Source organism: Myotis daubentonii, chromosome 7, assembly GCF_963259705.1.
Source record: "Myotis daubentonii chromosome 7, mMyoDau2.1, whole genome shotgun sequence".
Classification (NCBI taxonomy): Eukaryota; Metazoa; Chordata; class Mammalia; order Chiroptera; family Vespertilionidae; genus Myotis; species Myotis daubentonii.
The window spans coordinates 44283947-44300765 of NC_081846.1; the positions used below are offsets into that span (position 1 = coordinate 44283947).

The 16819-nt window shown below is 38.7% G+C and overlaps 1 protein-coding gene across 2 annotated transcripts in view; it reads left to right on the forward strand.

The window, feature by feature from the left end:
* Nucleotides 1-16819, forward strand: part of CHN1 (chimerin 1) — a 161803-nt gene that overhangs the window by 66930 nt on the left and 78054 nt on the right. Inside the window, exon 7 of one of the 2 annotated variants that reach the window (XM_059704022.1) lies at nucleotides 15873-16161. In XM_059704022.1, the coding sequence (XP_059560005.1) occupies nucleotides 15873-16161 (289 nt within the window). Of the gene's footprint in view, nucleotides 1-15872; nucleotides 16162-16819 lie in introns of those variants that run through there. The other variant, XM_059704023.1, reaches the window with a different exon arrangement.

The window sequence follows — 16819 nt, forward strand, 5'->3', positions numbered from 1 at the left end:
GGGGTATGTGCGGGAGGAAGCTGATCGATGTTTGTCTCTCATCGATGTTTATAACTGTCTATCTCTCTCCCTTCCTCTCTGTGGAAAATCAATAAAATATATTTGGAAAAAAAAATTATTATTACATGAAAGACACATCTTGAAAATGCCTAAAGAAAGTTGTCATTTTTTCATGGTGAAGGGACTGGAATTTGTGTTGATGAAAAAACCTTCCTGGCTGCGGTGACTGGCAGTGGCCGCAGCAGCGGGTGATGTGGCTGGTGCCTTCCCCTTATCAGCCCGGTCACCTCCCACAAAGGGAGGCCAGACTGCGGCTTAGGCCCGCTCCCCATGGGGAGCAGGGAGCGGGCCTAAGCCGTCAGTAGGACATCCCCTGAGGGCTCCCAGTATGTGAGAGGGGGCAGGCTGGGCTGAGGGACACCCCCCCCCAAGTGCACGAATTTCATGCACTGGGCCCCTAGTATACATATATATATATACACATACATATTATTTGAATATCAATATAACATATATAAAAATATAATTCATGCCATTTTAAGCATTAATATCAACAACCATTATATATATGGTTGATATTTAACTAGTTAAAGTTTAACCAGTTGAGTCTGACATTTAAACAATAAATGTGATGAAGTTTGAAGATGTGAAGAAAAGAGATTTGTGGTTTTCTCTTTTACAAACTTAATCTTTGTCATATTAAATACATAGAGAGGTTAATGAGTTATGCAGCAGTATCCAAGTCTGTTTACAAAGAGTATTTTTTATACTCTTTATAAAGAGTATTTTTTCCTTAACACGTTGCATACTGCATAGAAATCTCTAAGACATACGCCAGGGACCGCACGTTTTTGGGCAAACTGCACGTTATTTAAATCATCATAATGCACTTTAGGCGTTGTTTTTCAATAATTATAACATTTTTATTTACAAAAACAATTAAACAATTAAAGTTCCTAGTACTTTTTTAACGTATGGTACTACGTAAAACATTTTCCTGTATGAAGAGGGACCAAACAAAATTTACATAAGTATCTAGATTCACTCCTTTTTCCATGGGCGTGAAAAACGAGAACACTTGTGAGCGGTCCTTAACAGATGGCGTGAAACAGAGAAAACTCCTGAGCAGTACGAAATGTGTTAATTTTAGATTTGGCCTTTGTGACCTTTCATTTTTCAACTGATATGAGTAAAAAATATTGAAGCCAAAAATAATTGAAGTCTTTATAAATGTCATGTAAGCATTCATAAACGTGGCTTTACAGTCCAGTATAGGTGTTTTTAGTGCATTGGTGAAGCCTTTTATTTTCCCTTGCACTAGACATGTCTCTATCGAGATTCAATCATAGTCATGTCTGTCCTGTAACTAAAAATATTAGTAGTCTTCACTTCTCTGTCAATAAAAATAATTTCTATTAGTTGAGCTAAGGAGAAAATGGAAAGTTCTCATATATATCCTATATAATAAAAGGCTAATATGCAAGTAGACTGAATGGCGGAACAACCGAACAACTGGTTGCTGTGACGTGTATTGACCACCAGGGGGCATGCAGAGCATGGCGGGAGTCAGCCGCGGCAGAATGGTGGAGCAGGTGAGCACAGGGCGCCAGACGAAGGTGGGGCACCAGTCACTGTCATCAGGGTGAGCCTCTGGTGGTTACTGAAAATTCTTTGCTCCCATGCACTGGGGTCCCACGTGGTGCTCGCACCTGCTGCCAGCGCCAGCCCCGCTCTCACCTGCTGCTGACACCCGGCACTGGTCCCGATTACTTGGCGCAGTCAGCAGTGGCTGCCGGCCCTGATCTCCCGTGAGGGCTTCTCCACCTCCCCCTGCTCCTGAGGGGTGATTGGGGCAGCAGCTGCCGCTCACACCCACTGATAGCACCAGCCCCAAATGCTCCATGCAGTCAGCCAGTGAGAGCAGGGCTGCCACCGTCAGCATGTGGGAGCGGCAGCGGTGGGAGCAGGGCTGCTGGCAGACGGGACTGGGGGCCACGGTGGGAGGGGCTGGGCAGGGGCGCAGAGGATGGGCCGAGACCTGCCCCTGTGCACACCGCAGCCTTGTGGCCCACAGTTCCTTTCAAGGTGCACGAATTTGTGCACTGGGCCCCCAGTATATGGATAATTATGAATATGTATATTCATAATTATAGTAGAATTTTTCAAATTTCTGAAACTTGCCACGGATAGAGATATTTTTTCAAATCGCACATATTATGAAAAATGACTTCTGTTGTTTATCCAAAGAGATGTGTTTGGATTTGTTAAGGAATGAGTAGTTATGGGAGTTCCCTTGTACATAAGTCACTTTTCCCATTCTGCTTTCAAGATTCTTTCTTTGACTTTGACTTTTGACAGTTTGATTATGTGTCTCGGTATGGACCTCTTTCAGTTCACCCTGGTTGAAGCTCTTTGAGCTTATTGGATTTGGGTGTCAGTTTCTTTCCTCTGATTTGGGAGGTTTTCAGCCTTTGTTTCTTCAGATAAGCTCTCTGTCCCTTCCTCTCATCTGCTACCATAGGAGTTTCACTTTCATTCCTTCATTCTTCTTTTTGTGACTCTGTCTCAATAATTTGAAATGCAATTTTGCTGAATCTTCTGCTTGATCAGGTCTGATGTTGAATATTTTTAATCACTGTATTAATGAACTTTAAATTTTGTTTTGTTCTTTTCTATCATTTCTATCTCTTTGTTGATCCTTTTATTTTGTTTATGCATCATTTTCCTGATTTCATTTAGTTGTCTATTTGTGCTTTGTTTCAGATCATTGAAATCCTTTAAGAAACTTATTTTGAATTCTTTGTCAGGTCATTAATAGATCTGTTCCTCTGGGGTTGGTTTCTGGAGATTTATTTTTGTACCATAGATTGGGCCATGTTTCCCTGGTTCTTCATGTGATTTGTGATTTTATTTTATTGCTGAGTTTTATACATTTTTAAAAACAGCACTTCTCCAAGTTTTTATAGGCTGACTTCATACAGAGGAAAACCTTCACTAATCAGCCCAGGTAAAGATTTGGTGGGCCAGATAAACATTTTAGGAGATGTTATGTGATTTCTCTGGGCTTGTGTGTATGTGATTTACCCATTAGAGAGGCTGTCAGTTTGTCCTAACCTCTTATACCATCTGGTGTCTGTGGTACTGCAGGTTCCCTTTTACTCCCCTTGTTCTCCATAGCCCCAAAGAATGCCAGCTCCCTGTAAGCTCCCCAGATCAAGCAAGACAGATACCAGTCCCCTGGGCAGCTTTCTGCAAATCTGGGCACATGTCCCACTCTTCTCCCTCCCCTATTCTGATTAATAGACCTGATTGCACCAAATCAAGCCAACGTTTTTCTGGGGCACCATAGGCTCTCTGATGCTCCTGCAAGCTGCCCCTGCTTTCCCTTGCTTTCAGCATACCCCATCACCCAAACTGCCAGTTCCATTAGAACTCTAAATTAGGCAGGATGGTAACCAGTCCTTTGGGCAGCCCTCCGAAAAGCCAGAATGTTAGACACATGTTCCACTGTTCTCCCTGCTCCTCCCGCCAATACCCAGAGAGAAGCCACAAACCAAGCCGAATTATACTGACTGAGGAAGGGGCAATCTAATCTAATAAAAGATTGACTGTAACTTAGCTACACCCCAAGCCATGCCTACCAGCCAATCTATATTTGCATATAGAGCGACTATATGCAAATTAACCCAACCAAGATGGTGGCTGGCAGCCATGGAGCTGGAGCAAGCAGGAGGCTTGGTTGCCCTGGCCAGCTCTGGCCTCTGCTAAAGACAACAAAGTTTCAATTATAGAAGACAAACAAATCCCAGATACCTGCTTCCAGCCAGCCTCCACTGGGAGCTTGGGTGGCTGGGGGCCATGGTCAGCCTGCAAACAGCCATCAGCCCCTCACCCAGGCTGGCCACACCCTCATGGGGTGAGGGTCCCTGCTGGGGGTCTTGGCCAGCCTGCAAACAGCCACCAGCCCCTCACCCAGGTTGGCCAGGCACCCCAGGGGACCCCCCACCCTGAAAGGGCTGTGGCCAGCCTGCAAACAGCCATCAGCCCCTCACCCAGGCTGGTCAGGCACCCCAGTGGGACCCCCACCCTGATCTGGGACACCCTTTAGGGCAAACCAGCCAAGCCCCACCCATGCACCAGGCATATAATAAAAGGGTAATATGCAAATTGACCCTAACAGCAGAAGGACTGGGAATGACTGGTCACTATGACACACACTGATCACCAGGGGGTAGACGCTCAATGCAGGAGCTGCCCCCTGGTGATCAGTGTGCTCCCATAGGAGGAGCTCTGCTCAGCCACAAGCCAGGCTGCCGGCTGCCAGCACAGCAGTGATGGCGGGAGCCTCTCCCACCTCCTCAGCAGCGCTAAGGATGTCTGACTGCAGCTTAGGCCTGGTCCCAGCTGGCAAGTGGACATCCCCCGAGGGCTCCCGGGCTGCCAGAGGGATGTTTGACTGCCAGCTTAGGCCCAATTCCCCAGGGAGCAGGCCTAAGCCAGCAGGTGGACATCCTCCGAGGTGTCCCAGACTGTGAGAGGGCACAGGCCGGGCTGAGGGACCCCCCCGAGTGCACAAATTTTTGTGCACTGGGCCTCTAGTCATGGATAAAATAAAACAGCTCTTCTCTCCTGTTCCAGTATAGTTGTTCTGGGCTTTGTGCTTTCCTGGGGTACTACGATTTCTTAAATGGTTTCCTAAGATCTCATATAGAATTTTGGTTCATATATTATTGCTAATTCAGTGTCTTTAAGAGGAACAGGGACTGGGACTTCCTATTCCTCTTTCTCTTGTATATTTTTTATACACATGACCCTTATCAAATATACTGACTGTTTCCTCTGGTTTATCCTCCCTCCCACCCCTCCTTAAATTGTCCAGTGTACCCTGAGTCAGACAGTGGTTCTCAACCTTCCTAATGCCGCGACCCTTTAATACAGTTCCTCATGTTGTGGTGACCCCCAATCATAAAATTATTTTTCGTTGCTACTTCATAACTGTAATTTTGCTACTGTTATGAATCATAATGTAAATATCTGATATGCAGGATGTATTTTCATTGTTCGCGACCCACAGGTTGAGAACCGCTGGAACAGGTCTCTTATGAATATCTCATGTTATCCTCAAGTTAAAATAGTTGCCCTATGGTCTTGTCATTGTTCTGAGGGAGTGTTCCTCCCTCCTCCTGATGCCCATCTGCTCCTTTCAGATAATTGTGTTAGCTTTTGGCTCTGCTTCTGCTTTCAGTGGTGGTCATTCTGCAAGCTACAGATTATCTCCTCTTGTTAGGTCTTTCAGAATTTTTCCTAAGGGTTGGAATAGATGTTTTCTGCCAGATTTTAAAGCTTGCTAAGAAATCTATCCACAAGTTAGGCATTTTTATTTTCAGAGATGGTACTTCCTCTTCAAGATTATACTTGGTTCTCTACTGAATAGATTTATGCCTGTACTGATCATATGGTTATAAATTTATTTTCTGAAAAGATGTCCACATATTCCCTGAGTATGCCTAGGAACAAAGTATCAGTAATACTCTATTTACATGGCTGCCTGTCTTTACAAATGAATTGAGGTATTCCAGGGTAGGAATTAAGTCTTATCTTAGTTTCCTTGAACCTCATGCAGTGCTTGACATATATTGGGCTTATTTAATAAAATTGCATTAGATACTTGTCAGATTTAGAATACTTCCCTATGATATAGTCCTTTCCATAAATAAGGAACTAAAAGAAGCTATTTTCCCCATTCTATTTATTGCTCTTATCTAAGGATCTCTTAAGTGGACAGATATTTTTGATTCCTTTGTTGTGTTGCTCTAAAAGATATATAACCCAATTATTGGGCTTTTAATGACTTTTTTGGCCCTGTGGTTTTAAATATAAATAAGTACATAATGGTTGTAGTTCAGAACATGGCTTTGCAATCAGACAGACAGTCCTGGAGTCAAATCTATTTCCAGCACTTTCTGAATGACTCAAAAAATATTACATAGAATTATTAAGATGAACACACACAGATATATTATAAGCTTTTTACTTATTAGCCAACAAATGACAACTCTGGCTTTTCTGATCACTCTTTGTTTCCAACTAACAGATTGATTATATATGATGCCTAATATCTTTGTTAGAGACAAGAAGCTACATAAAAATAACCCTAGAAATAGGCCCTGGCCAGGTAGCTTAGTTATTTAGAGTGTCACCCCACTACACCAAGATTGTGGGTTCAATTCCTGCTCAGGGTACGTACAAGAATCAACCAATGAATACATAAATAAATGAAATAACAAATTGATGTTTCTCTCTTAGTCTCTCTCTCTCCCCCTCCCTCCATCCCTTTCTCCCTTCCCATCTCTCTCTGAAAAAAATTAGGTTATTTCTTTCCACTGCTTGAAATCCTGGTCTGGTTGTATTTAAAATCTGATGAGAACAGTATCTATTAGTTTAAAGTAAGTCTTTATATTAGAAACCAAGACAACTAATCACAAAGGAATATATGCTGTGGAATTTCATTTACATAAAATAGTAGAAAATTATAGTAATAAGAAGTTGTTGGCTAGGACAAGAGGCAGAAGAATTGGGTGTAAGAATAGGGTGTAAAAGGACATGAGGCTACTTTGGGGGGGTTGGGAATGTTCTGAATCTTGACTTTGAAAGTAGCAAATTAGAAGTTGATTTTAGTAATATAGTTAGATTCAAGAACTCTCAGTTCAATAATTGGGGGCAATGTAGATCAGGGAGAGACAACTCAAAGCCTGTAGCAACATCTGGTATAGTTCTGTATTCAGACACTAAAATTTTAGTAGTAGTATATTCATGATAATGAACCTGAATCTTCAGGTTGAAATTGTAGTTTGTATATGATTCTGAGAATTGTGCAGTTTATACAGAAATGATTAAATAAAAGCATTTTGTTGTTTAAAGGAATTAAATAGCAATCTGGAAAATACATATATGAAGATATGCATTTGTTTTTGTAGTACACACCACTTGTATACATGTGTAGAACTCTGCAAGGACTCACACACATATATAGCTCCATGCTTTTGTAGACTTTAGTGGCTTTTTATCTTTAAGCAGTAGACTCATAAAAATAAGATTTTAATAAGCTTTTAGTGGGGCTGACCACCAACTCTTAAATAAGCCACATCTGTTAATTATACAAATAAATTGATCGTCTCTAGACCTAACCTGGTTTTGTGAAGATTGTAATGTGTTTACAATACTTTTTATAACTAAACATATATTTACTTATTGACTGGGCATAATACTTAATATTGTTTTTCTGATTTAATGAAAACAGAGGATAGCAGAAGTTACTATAATTGATTCACTATATTAGAAAAGTTGTTTTTCATTTACTGCCAATCGTAATTATAAAAAGCAGTTTCATGCTATACAGTTCATCACACGAAGAGCTTTACAGCTCTGTATGTGACAAATACTATATCATAATTATTGCTTTTAAAAATTACACCCAACAAAAGTCTAGTAATCTGCGCAATTTTGGGGATTTTATTACTCACATGTAGTTTTTTAGAGTACTTTTTATTGTTATATTTAGCTGGCCAACTTAGAGGAAAGTATTAATGAAGTCTTTACTAATCTATTCAACAGCCATTTACTTAGGGCCTAGTATGTGCCCAACACTGTGCCAGTCTCTAGTGCTTTTAACAGTGAAACTAATAACTGATGCTTAAGGGCCTGGGGCTTGCTAGAGTGTTTGGACTTGGTCTTATAGGCAGTAGTGAACCATTAACAATTTTCAAGAGGGAAAAGGATGTCATAGGCTCTCTTTGGGATAAGCTCCAGTGTATGTAAACAGAATGGGTGCAGTTTGCAAAGATTCAGAAAGGTCAATCAGTAAATAAAAGTTTAAGTATAAAGGGAGATTGCAGAATCTCATATAATTGTGAAAGTTTGGTAGGGCTGACTGTGTGGGTGGTGGTAAAGGAGTGGTTTGCTGAAGGGGAAGAAGCTCTGAGAGGGTTGGTAAGTTTGTTTGGGGACCTGTTGAATTGGCTGCCGGCTGGGGCCTTCCTTCATTCCGCGCCGCCTCCTGGTGGTTAGCACACGTCCTCGAGAGCAGTTGAACTCCCGAGGGGACAGTTTGCATATTAGGCTTTTATTATATAGGATATTTAAAAACAAATTTATATTCTTAAGTTCCATAGTATAACACATCTGTATGGATTCTGTTTCTGATTGATTTTCTTCCAGACTAAGGCTGTTGACTGTTGTTTGGAAACTCCTTTCTTTACTTTGTGTGTTTTTTTAAATAGATTTATTGTAAAATAAAACATAGAGAAAAGTATATAAAACATGTACACTTTTAAATGTATTACATTTAAATATATGTAAACAATATAATGCATACTACATCAAAATACAATAATAGTTAGAAATTTCCCATTTCCCTTTCTTATCATCATCTCTACTTTCCACGTTATTGTTCACCACTCTACTCATGTTATAATTATCTTTTAAATGTTTTCTTTATAGTCTTACATATATACATTCATATATAATGCTGTTAGATTTTGCCTGCCTTTATACTTTATATATTTGAATGACACTGTATATATTCTTTTGTGTTTTGTTCTTTTTTCTACAACATTTTAAAAATTCATCCATGTTGCCCTAACCAGTTTGGCTCAGTGGAGAGTGTCAGCCTGCGGACTGAAGGGTCCCAGGTTCCATTGCAGTCCAGGGCATGTACTTTGGTTGCGGGCACATCCCCAGTGTGGGAGTGTTCAGGAGGCAGCTGAATCAATGTTTCTCTCTCATTGATGTTTCTAACTCTCTATACCTCTCCCTTTCTCTCTGTAAAAAATCAATAAGAAAATATATTTAAAAAATTAATCCATGTTGTTGAATATATGTTTTCCTTGCTGTATGTATTTCCTTGCTGTATAGTATTTCATTGTATTAGGGTTCTCTAGAGAAGCAGAACCAATAGGATGATACATGCACACACACACACACACACACACATCTTGAAAGGGATTTTTTATGAGGAATTGGGTCACATGATTGTGGAGTCTGGCAAGTCCAAATCTGTAGTGTGAGCTGGTAGACTCAAGACCCAGAAGAGCCAGTGGTGCATATAAAGTCCAAAGTCCTGGATAATTCCCTCTTGCTCAGTGAGGTCAGTCTTTTTGTTTTATTTAGCCCTTGAATGGACTGGATGAGGTCCACCCAATTAGGGAGAGCATCAGCTTGACCCAGAGTTCACTGATTTAAATGTTAATCTCATCTGAAACACCCTCCAAGTTCACATATAAAATTAACTAGCATAGTATGTATACCACATTTTTTTAAACTGGGAATTTATGTGATTTCTAGGTTTTGAACATTGCTGCTTGCTGTGTGTGTGTGTGTGTATGTGTGTCCTAGTGTGCATAAGCACTCATACTGTCTGGGATATTACCCAGGATTGCTGGGTCACAGGGTATGCATTTATTCAACTTTACTAGATAATATAAAACCTTGCTGTGAAGCATTACACTGGGTATTGATTACATTAGATCTTCTTTCTCTTGCTACTGCTTGGTATTGTTAGACTTGTTAAATGTCGCCATTCTGAGGATTTAACTTGCATTTACTGGACTACTGATTGTGCACCTTTTCACGCTTACCCTCTTGGTGTGGGTATATTTTTGTTTACTATATAAGCTAGTGTTTTCAGTAATTTCTTTAATTACCTCTTTGGTTTCTTATCCTGCTATTTTCTCTTTCCAGAATTCCTATTATTTAAATGTTGGACCACCTGGATTGATTATCTTATTTTTCATCTTTTTGTCTTTTTTCTCTTCTTCAGTATTTTCTCAACTTTATTTTTCTTTTAAGATTTTTACTTATGACATGTTTTCTTTTTTCTAATTATTTTTCTATGTATTCTATATGTATGTCTTTTTTACACCATCCTGATGTTTCTTGCTAAATCCTTAAGAATAGATATGGGAAACATTCTACTTCTGTTCTGGTGAGCATGCTGTTAATTAAAGGTTTCTCATCTCCTTGCATGGTTTGTTTCCTTTAGCTTGCTTTCTTTCTCTTTGTCCTTCATGCGGGAGATTCTTCTTAGATGTCAAGTGGTCCTTGGCTAATGGCTCATATTTAAATTCATTTGGCACTAAACAGCTGACCAGCAGTTCTGAGAGCTTGAGAGAAGCCTGCCAAGAATAATGTGATGTCTCCATTCTCAAGCCTTTCACTCTCTTATCAGGAAAATACAGGCCTTCTGAGAGCCTGGGGGGAAGAAAGATTGAGGTCTCAGTCTTTAGCATTTAAAACTTCCACTTCGTTTTCAGTATTGTTCGTCTGCCTTCAGCTCTTTCCCGTGATCCTCCACTCAGCTCTTCTTGCTTTAGCTTACATAGAAAACAGAACGAAGTCTTCCACCAGCGTGGGGATGGCGGCACGGGGAGGTGGGGAAATAGCTACTGCTTCTTCTACAGACCTTCAGCCAGTCCTCTGTGTCAGTGCCAGAGCCTCCTGGTACCAGGTGGAGGTTTAGGTAGGCACATGGGTTGTTTCTTTCCTGGGATCATTTATCCCACCCAGGGACTATTGTCATGAGTTCACATATTTTAATACTTTTGCCCACTTTACCATCCAAAATTATATAGCAGTATAGATAAAGGTATCCTAATAACAGGTTTAGATATAGAAAATATTTAAAAATTGTGTATAGCTATGTTCTCTCTTCCTTAGCCTTTCTTAGTGTTTAAGTGAATGCCTCATCATATTCTTGTCTCAGTTTTTTAAAAGTTTACCTTTATTGTTGAAAATATTACAGATGTCCCCTTTGTTTTTTTCTCCCCATTGACCCTCTCCACCCCGCACCCTCCCCTCTACGTCCAAGGGCTATGCATATATGCATATAATTTCCCCAATTAATCTCTCCCTCGTTCCCATCTTGTCTCAGTTTTAACCTTCCTTCTGAGGGTATGTTTATGATTAGATGAATTTATAAGATATTTGTATTTCACTATTAGATCAGTTTCTTTGACTCTGATAAACAATACACAAATATATATTATAAATAGAATTGTTTGTAGGTTGGTTTCTGGAAATAGTTCTAACATTTTATTGTTAACTTAGACAAGTGTGTTGTATATGTTTTGTTTTCTGTTTGTTAACATAAAACATCTGTTAGCTTGGAGCTTTCCTTTGAAGAGATACTTCCAAATACTTTGACCCAAATCAGAACTAATTCTTGGTTTTAGAAAAAGTAAAGTATAATCCCAAAGGTTATTCTTTATACATATTTTCATCACTTTGTACCTCTAGAGCAAATTTTTAAAATACATTTTCATTGTTGATAGTATTACAGATATCTCCCATGAAAATTTTCCCACAAATTTTTTATGAATATGATTTACTTGCTAAAAAATAGAAAGGATGGTATTAAGGGTTTTGTTCGCTTTTTAAAGCTGGATGTTAGAATTATGTATTTTGAAATTCATCTGAATGCAACTGGGCACAGCATTAAACAGTTCTTTAAAACATGAAAACCAAGACCCAGAACTCTGGAGAAAAGACATTCTTTCTTGAAAGTGGTAATTATGTCCAACAGCAGCAGTTCAAAGCAGATTATCCCAATCTCTCTCTCTCTCTCTTTTTTCTGTTTAACTATAGTACCATATGGAGATGGTACATCTTGTTGACCTGCACAGTTTCAAACATGTTCACCAAAGAATAAACAGCAATTTAAAAGCAAGGGCAGAGGCAGATAATAAGTATAAGAAAAATGAAAAGAAAATTTCCCTATAAAAGTGGAGAGAAAATGGTTTAGCTTTATCAGTTTTTACAAATCAGTGCTCTGTAAGCTAGAGTTCAGCATTGTTACTAGACCATTTAACAGGTCCCACTTTCAATATAAGTATATTTACTGACCTTTCTCCTTTAAATTCAGAGACCTAACTCCCCAGGCACACTGGCAGGAGTCTCCTCGCTTCTCTCCTCCTCCCCTTTGCACTGTATGGTAGTCCGCTCTGTTTAACCACGTAATATACACTTATTCAGGGACACCCAGAAAAATTCGCAAAGAGCTCTTGCCTTTTTTTTTTTTTTTTACTATAAAATCAATCAGTGCAGACATGTTCCTATACAACCAGTGTTACCAGCTATTTATTGGACCCCCTTCAGTGCATATTCACTAAGCATCTTTTTTGTTTTACTTTATTGTTTGCTCACTCGTTCTGTCACTCTCTGCAGTGGCCTAAGCCAACAGAGGCGGGGAAGGGGGATCGCCATTCATTGAACATACTATATACTTGGCTTTGACTTAAACATCCTTATGCAATCCTCACAACCACAGGGGTAGAGTGATATGTTATTCCTATTTTCAAGCTGCAGAATCTGAAAAATGATTTTCCCCAAATCACCCAGCTAAGAAGTGACAGGTCCAAGATTTAACATTAATCTGTCTGATGCCAAAGCCCAAGGTTTTCTACTAAACCCAGGACTTGCCTGCCCTTGGCCAAACCCCATTTCAGGACTGCAAGGGTGCTTTTGCATTTGGACATAAGCAGCAGCTTCCAGATCTTATGTAAGCTTAGGTGTGTGCGCGCGCTTATGAAGCGATCTTATTAAGCAGTGAGTTTCTTGATTTTCACAGTGTGAGGGAGATATTGGTTTCACATGGTTTTATGAATCACTGTATAGAAATAACTTTTCTATATAAGAATAAAATTATATACATTTTTAAGTTACTTTTTAGAAATCAATCCAAACATTAACTTTTTAAAATTCAGCATCTCATCTTTGTATTAACTTGTTTTTGTTTATATATTTCCCATTGAGATGATCAAGGAAATAGAAACTTTATTATGAACTAACTAATATTTAATGTCGTTCCTGGTGTCTTAAGTGTCTGTTGAGTAAATAACAATCTGTGAGTGGTAAACTTCTGTAAGGGAGGATTCTTTCTTTGCCTTTAGAGTGGGCATCTTTCTTTTGTAGAATAGACACAGTCATCACCTCCTCACTCAAAGATTTTCTGTCATGACTTTCAGATCAGGGAAGGGAAGGAGTCCCTATCTGTCTCCACTGTGGTGCTAATCTTTATGTAACTTCCAAAGTGAAAGAGAGGGAAGTGCAGAGCAGACAAAAGAAAGTGTGTAGTTCCTTTAGTAAAAGTAATACAATTTTTCTTTTAAAAAATCGTAATTTTAAAATGGACATTCATATTTTTGTCCTTTGAAATTAAGTTTTAATCAACCTGTATTTTAAGTTATTTTAGTTATCTGATCAGCTCCCTTACGATTGGAAGTTTGATTGATCTGAAAGTCAAGAGCTCTAATGTGGGCTGAGGAGGAATTGGGAATCGTGCATGGGGTCTTTTGAAGTCACTGTGAGAAAGAGAAAAGTCAGACTTCTTAGACTTTTTCACCCAATAATCTAGGCAGCGGTTCTCAACCTGAGGGTCACGACCCCTTTGGCCATCTAACGACCCTTTCACGGGGGTCACCTAAGACCATCCTGCATATCAGATATTTACATTACGATTCATAACAGTAGCAACATTACAGTTAGGAAGTAGCAACGAAAATAACTTTATGATTGGGTCACAACATGAGGAACTGTATTTAAAGGGCCAGAAGGTTGAGAACCACTGACTAGAGGTAGACAGGAAATCCTCTTGGATGGATTAGAAATAGTCCCCTTGTCAAGCATCAGGAAGTCACCCAGACTTCTCCTCTTGCAGTCTACCCATTCCAACCCAGGTGAGGCCAGCTTCCCTCTGCCCTGTGCCCCCAGACCTCTCAGATTTCAGAAGACAATTGAATGATAAACGCCTCTGCCATTGCTTGGATAGTCTTTAAAGTGCTGTACCCACTGTGGAAATGCCGATTGAAAATCATAAGCCCCTATAGGAATAAATGATCTGAAATATGAAGGGATTTTGCATTAAACAATGTTGTGTTTAATGTTATAAGAACTTATAAAAGCTAATATCGTGGCTTTCCATATTGATTTCTCAATAACAGATAATATACATTGACAAAGAGGAAATAATAAAGCAGCATATTAAACTGAAAAAAATCTTTTATATTTAACTTCGGTGTAGAAATTTACCTTCTAATTTTTAGACTTACATTATAATGAAAATTTACTTGGGAGAAATAATCTTTAACATTAGAGGAAAATGGAGAAAGGGAAAGTAGAATATATGGATCATTCACTTGAGTGTGAATCAAATTTTTTTAAATTTTTTTATTAAGTTATTACATATGTGTCCTTATCCCCACGTTACTCCCCTACCCCCCCACTCATGCCCTCACCCCCTTGTTGTCCGTGTCCATTGGTTAGGCCTATATGCTTGCATATAAGTCCTTTGGTTGATCTCTCCCCCTTACCCCCACCCTCCCCTACCTTCCCTCCGAGGCCCGACAGTTCGATAGATGCCTCTCTGTCTCTGGATCTGTCCTTTTTCATCAGTTTATGTTGTTCATTATACGAGTGTGAATCAAATTTAATTGCATCTTAAGAACCAAAAAGTGAATAAATTTTATTTTAGAGAAAGGACCAGCCTGGATAGAATGTTGGGTTTTAGATTGAATAATTATTAAAGTCTAATTTGAACTACAGAAACAGATACCTCAGGACGTTATAAATAATGATTTTGTTAAATTTTTAAAGGACATATTAAAAGGAAAATCTTAAGTTTCTAACGCCTGTCCTTCTGAAACCCAACCTATACTAGAATAATATTTTGCATAAATTTGTAGTTCTGTTTAAATACTTTATTTTAGTATCAAACAGGGTGTGATTTTAGTACTTTAGTTCACCCCTGTTCTGTGTATTTTTAACAGCGAAATTAAATGTATTCTCTGATTTGTTTAGTTTTTAATTATGTTCACTCAGGGCTATCGTTGGGAGACCATGATGCTAGTCTTGGTGCCTTTTGGCGTCAGCTTTCATTAAAGTCAGTGCACTTTCTTGCCTTTGTCTTGCAAGGACACTGGTGTTAGTCATGCCAACTTGGATCCATTTCTGAGGTTTGCTGCAGGGAGAAAAATACTGAAATTATCATAAAACTAAACCATCCTTCTCCTGATTTTAAAATATGTAATCACAACACAACTCAGGAGTGAGAACAGAATTTCTAGAGTCCAATAGTTTTTTACTTATTTGCCATATATAGGGTGTCCCAAAATGTATACATACACTTTGAATAATTATAAAGGCAGTGTTTATGAAAATGTCTCATTTTCATTTAATAGCTACCAGCTGTTGCAGACATTTCTTGCCCAGACTCAACAAGCAGACACAGAAAAATGACTTTGTAAAAGGGAGGAGCAAGTCAATGACCTTTGGCTAGGAATAGCAAAAGTATGTTTCTGTTGTCACCCTGCCCACTGTGTGACATAGGTTCTGTAATCACTTCTACTTTAAATGAAGGCTGGTATCACGCTCAGGTGAGCTCTGAATGGAGCTTTCCCATCAAAAGACATTAATGCTGGTGTCTAAAGTACATTGAATATTTTTGTTAATCAACTTAAAGAGAACATGTTACTATAGAAATTTCATGTATGATGGAGTTGACCAATTGAATATTGAGTGTGTTCGAATAGGATAGGAGGTTTATTTTCCCATTTTTCCTGTAAGCGTACTGAAGTGACTTAAAAAATAAGAACAAATTTTTCCTTCTAGGGTGGGCATGTTTTCGGTCAGTTATCCCTAGTCATTGGGAATTCACTCTTTGTGTTCAAACGTTTAATTTTCTATATTCCAGACGACTCATAGAGATTAGCCATAGCTTATTTAACAAACAAAGCCACACAGGCGAATAGTGTTGTTTTCTTTCAGAAAGAATTTACGTGGTTACTTTTCTTAAAAACATCTTTCCCATTTCATTGAGGCAGATTTGGAAGTCAAACCAGAAACTTCAGGCTCTACTACGATGGGAAGCACTTCGTTGGGGAGAAGCGCTTTGAGTCCATCCACGATCTGGTGACTGATGGATTGATTACTCTCTATATTGAAACCAAGGCAGCAGAATACATTGCCAAGATGACGATAAACCCAATATATGAGCACATAGGATACACAACCTTAAACAGAGAGCCAGCATACCAAAAACATATGCCAGTCCTGAAAGAGACACATGATGATAAAGATTCTACAGGCCAGGATGGGGTGTCAGAAAAAAGGGTAAGCTACCATGAAACCACACTTTATCTTCTTCTCTTTGGGGTCCTTATAAAAAGGTCATTACTGCCAGCAGAGATCGACTGCTCCTAGTGCTTTGAAAGGAGATGTGTTTTCCTTAATGTCTAGTTTCAGTGGTCCTGAGCTTTCCATATATCTAATTCTTATTTAAAATATTTTAGGTGTATTTTTGTACTTCTGTTTATTTCCTATTTTATCAGTTTCACAGTTTCAAAAATATTTCCTAGTAAAAAGGTTCAGGGGTTTTGTTCAGAAGCATAACTTATGGTCAAGAAAAGATGGCTCTATTACATAAGAGATTGATTACTTTTTGTTCCCCTTAAAGATAATTTCCCATAGAAATAGTTCTTTTATTTATAAAAGTGATATATATCCTTATTTTAAAAATATATTATTAAATTAAGTTTATTAATAACACACTATTTTGATAATCAGGATTTATTTCATTGTGGACTCTTAGGAAATAATTGAATCAGGAAGATTTACTTTTATTAATTATAAGAGAATTTCAGTTTTCATTCTTTAATTACAATGTATTTAAGGTTAACAACATCAGAGATTTTCATTTCTTGACACTAAGATTATTTTACTTTGAAAATTGTCCCTGGTCTTCCCTCCAGTACAAGAAAAGTGGTGAATT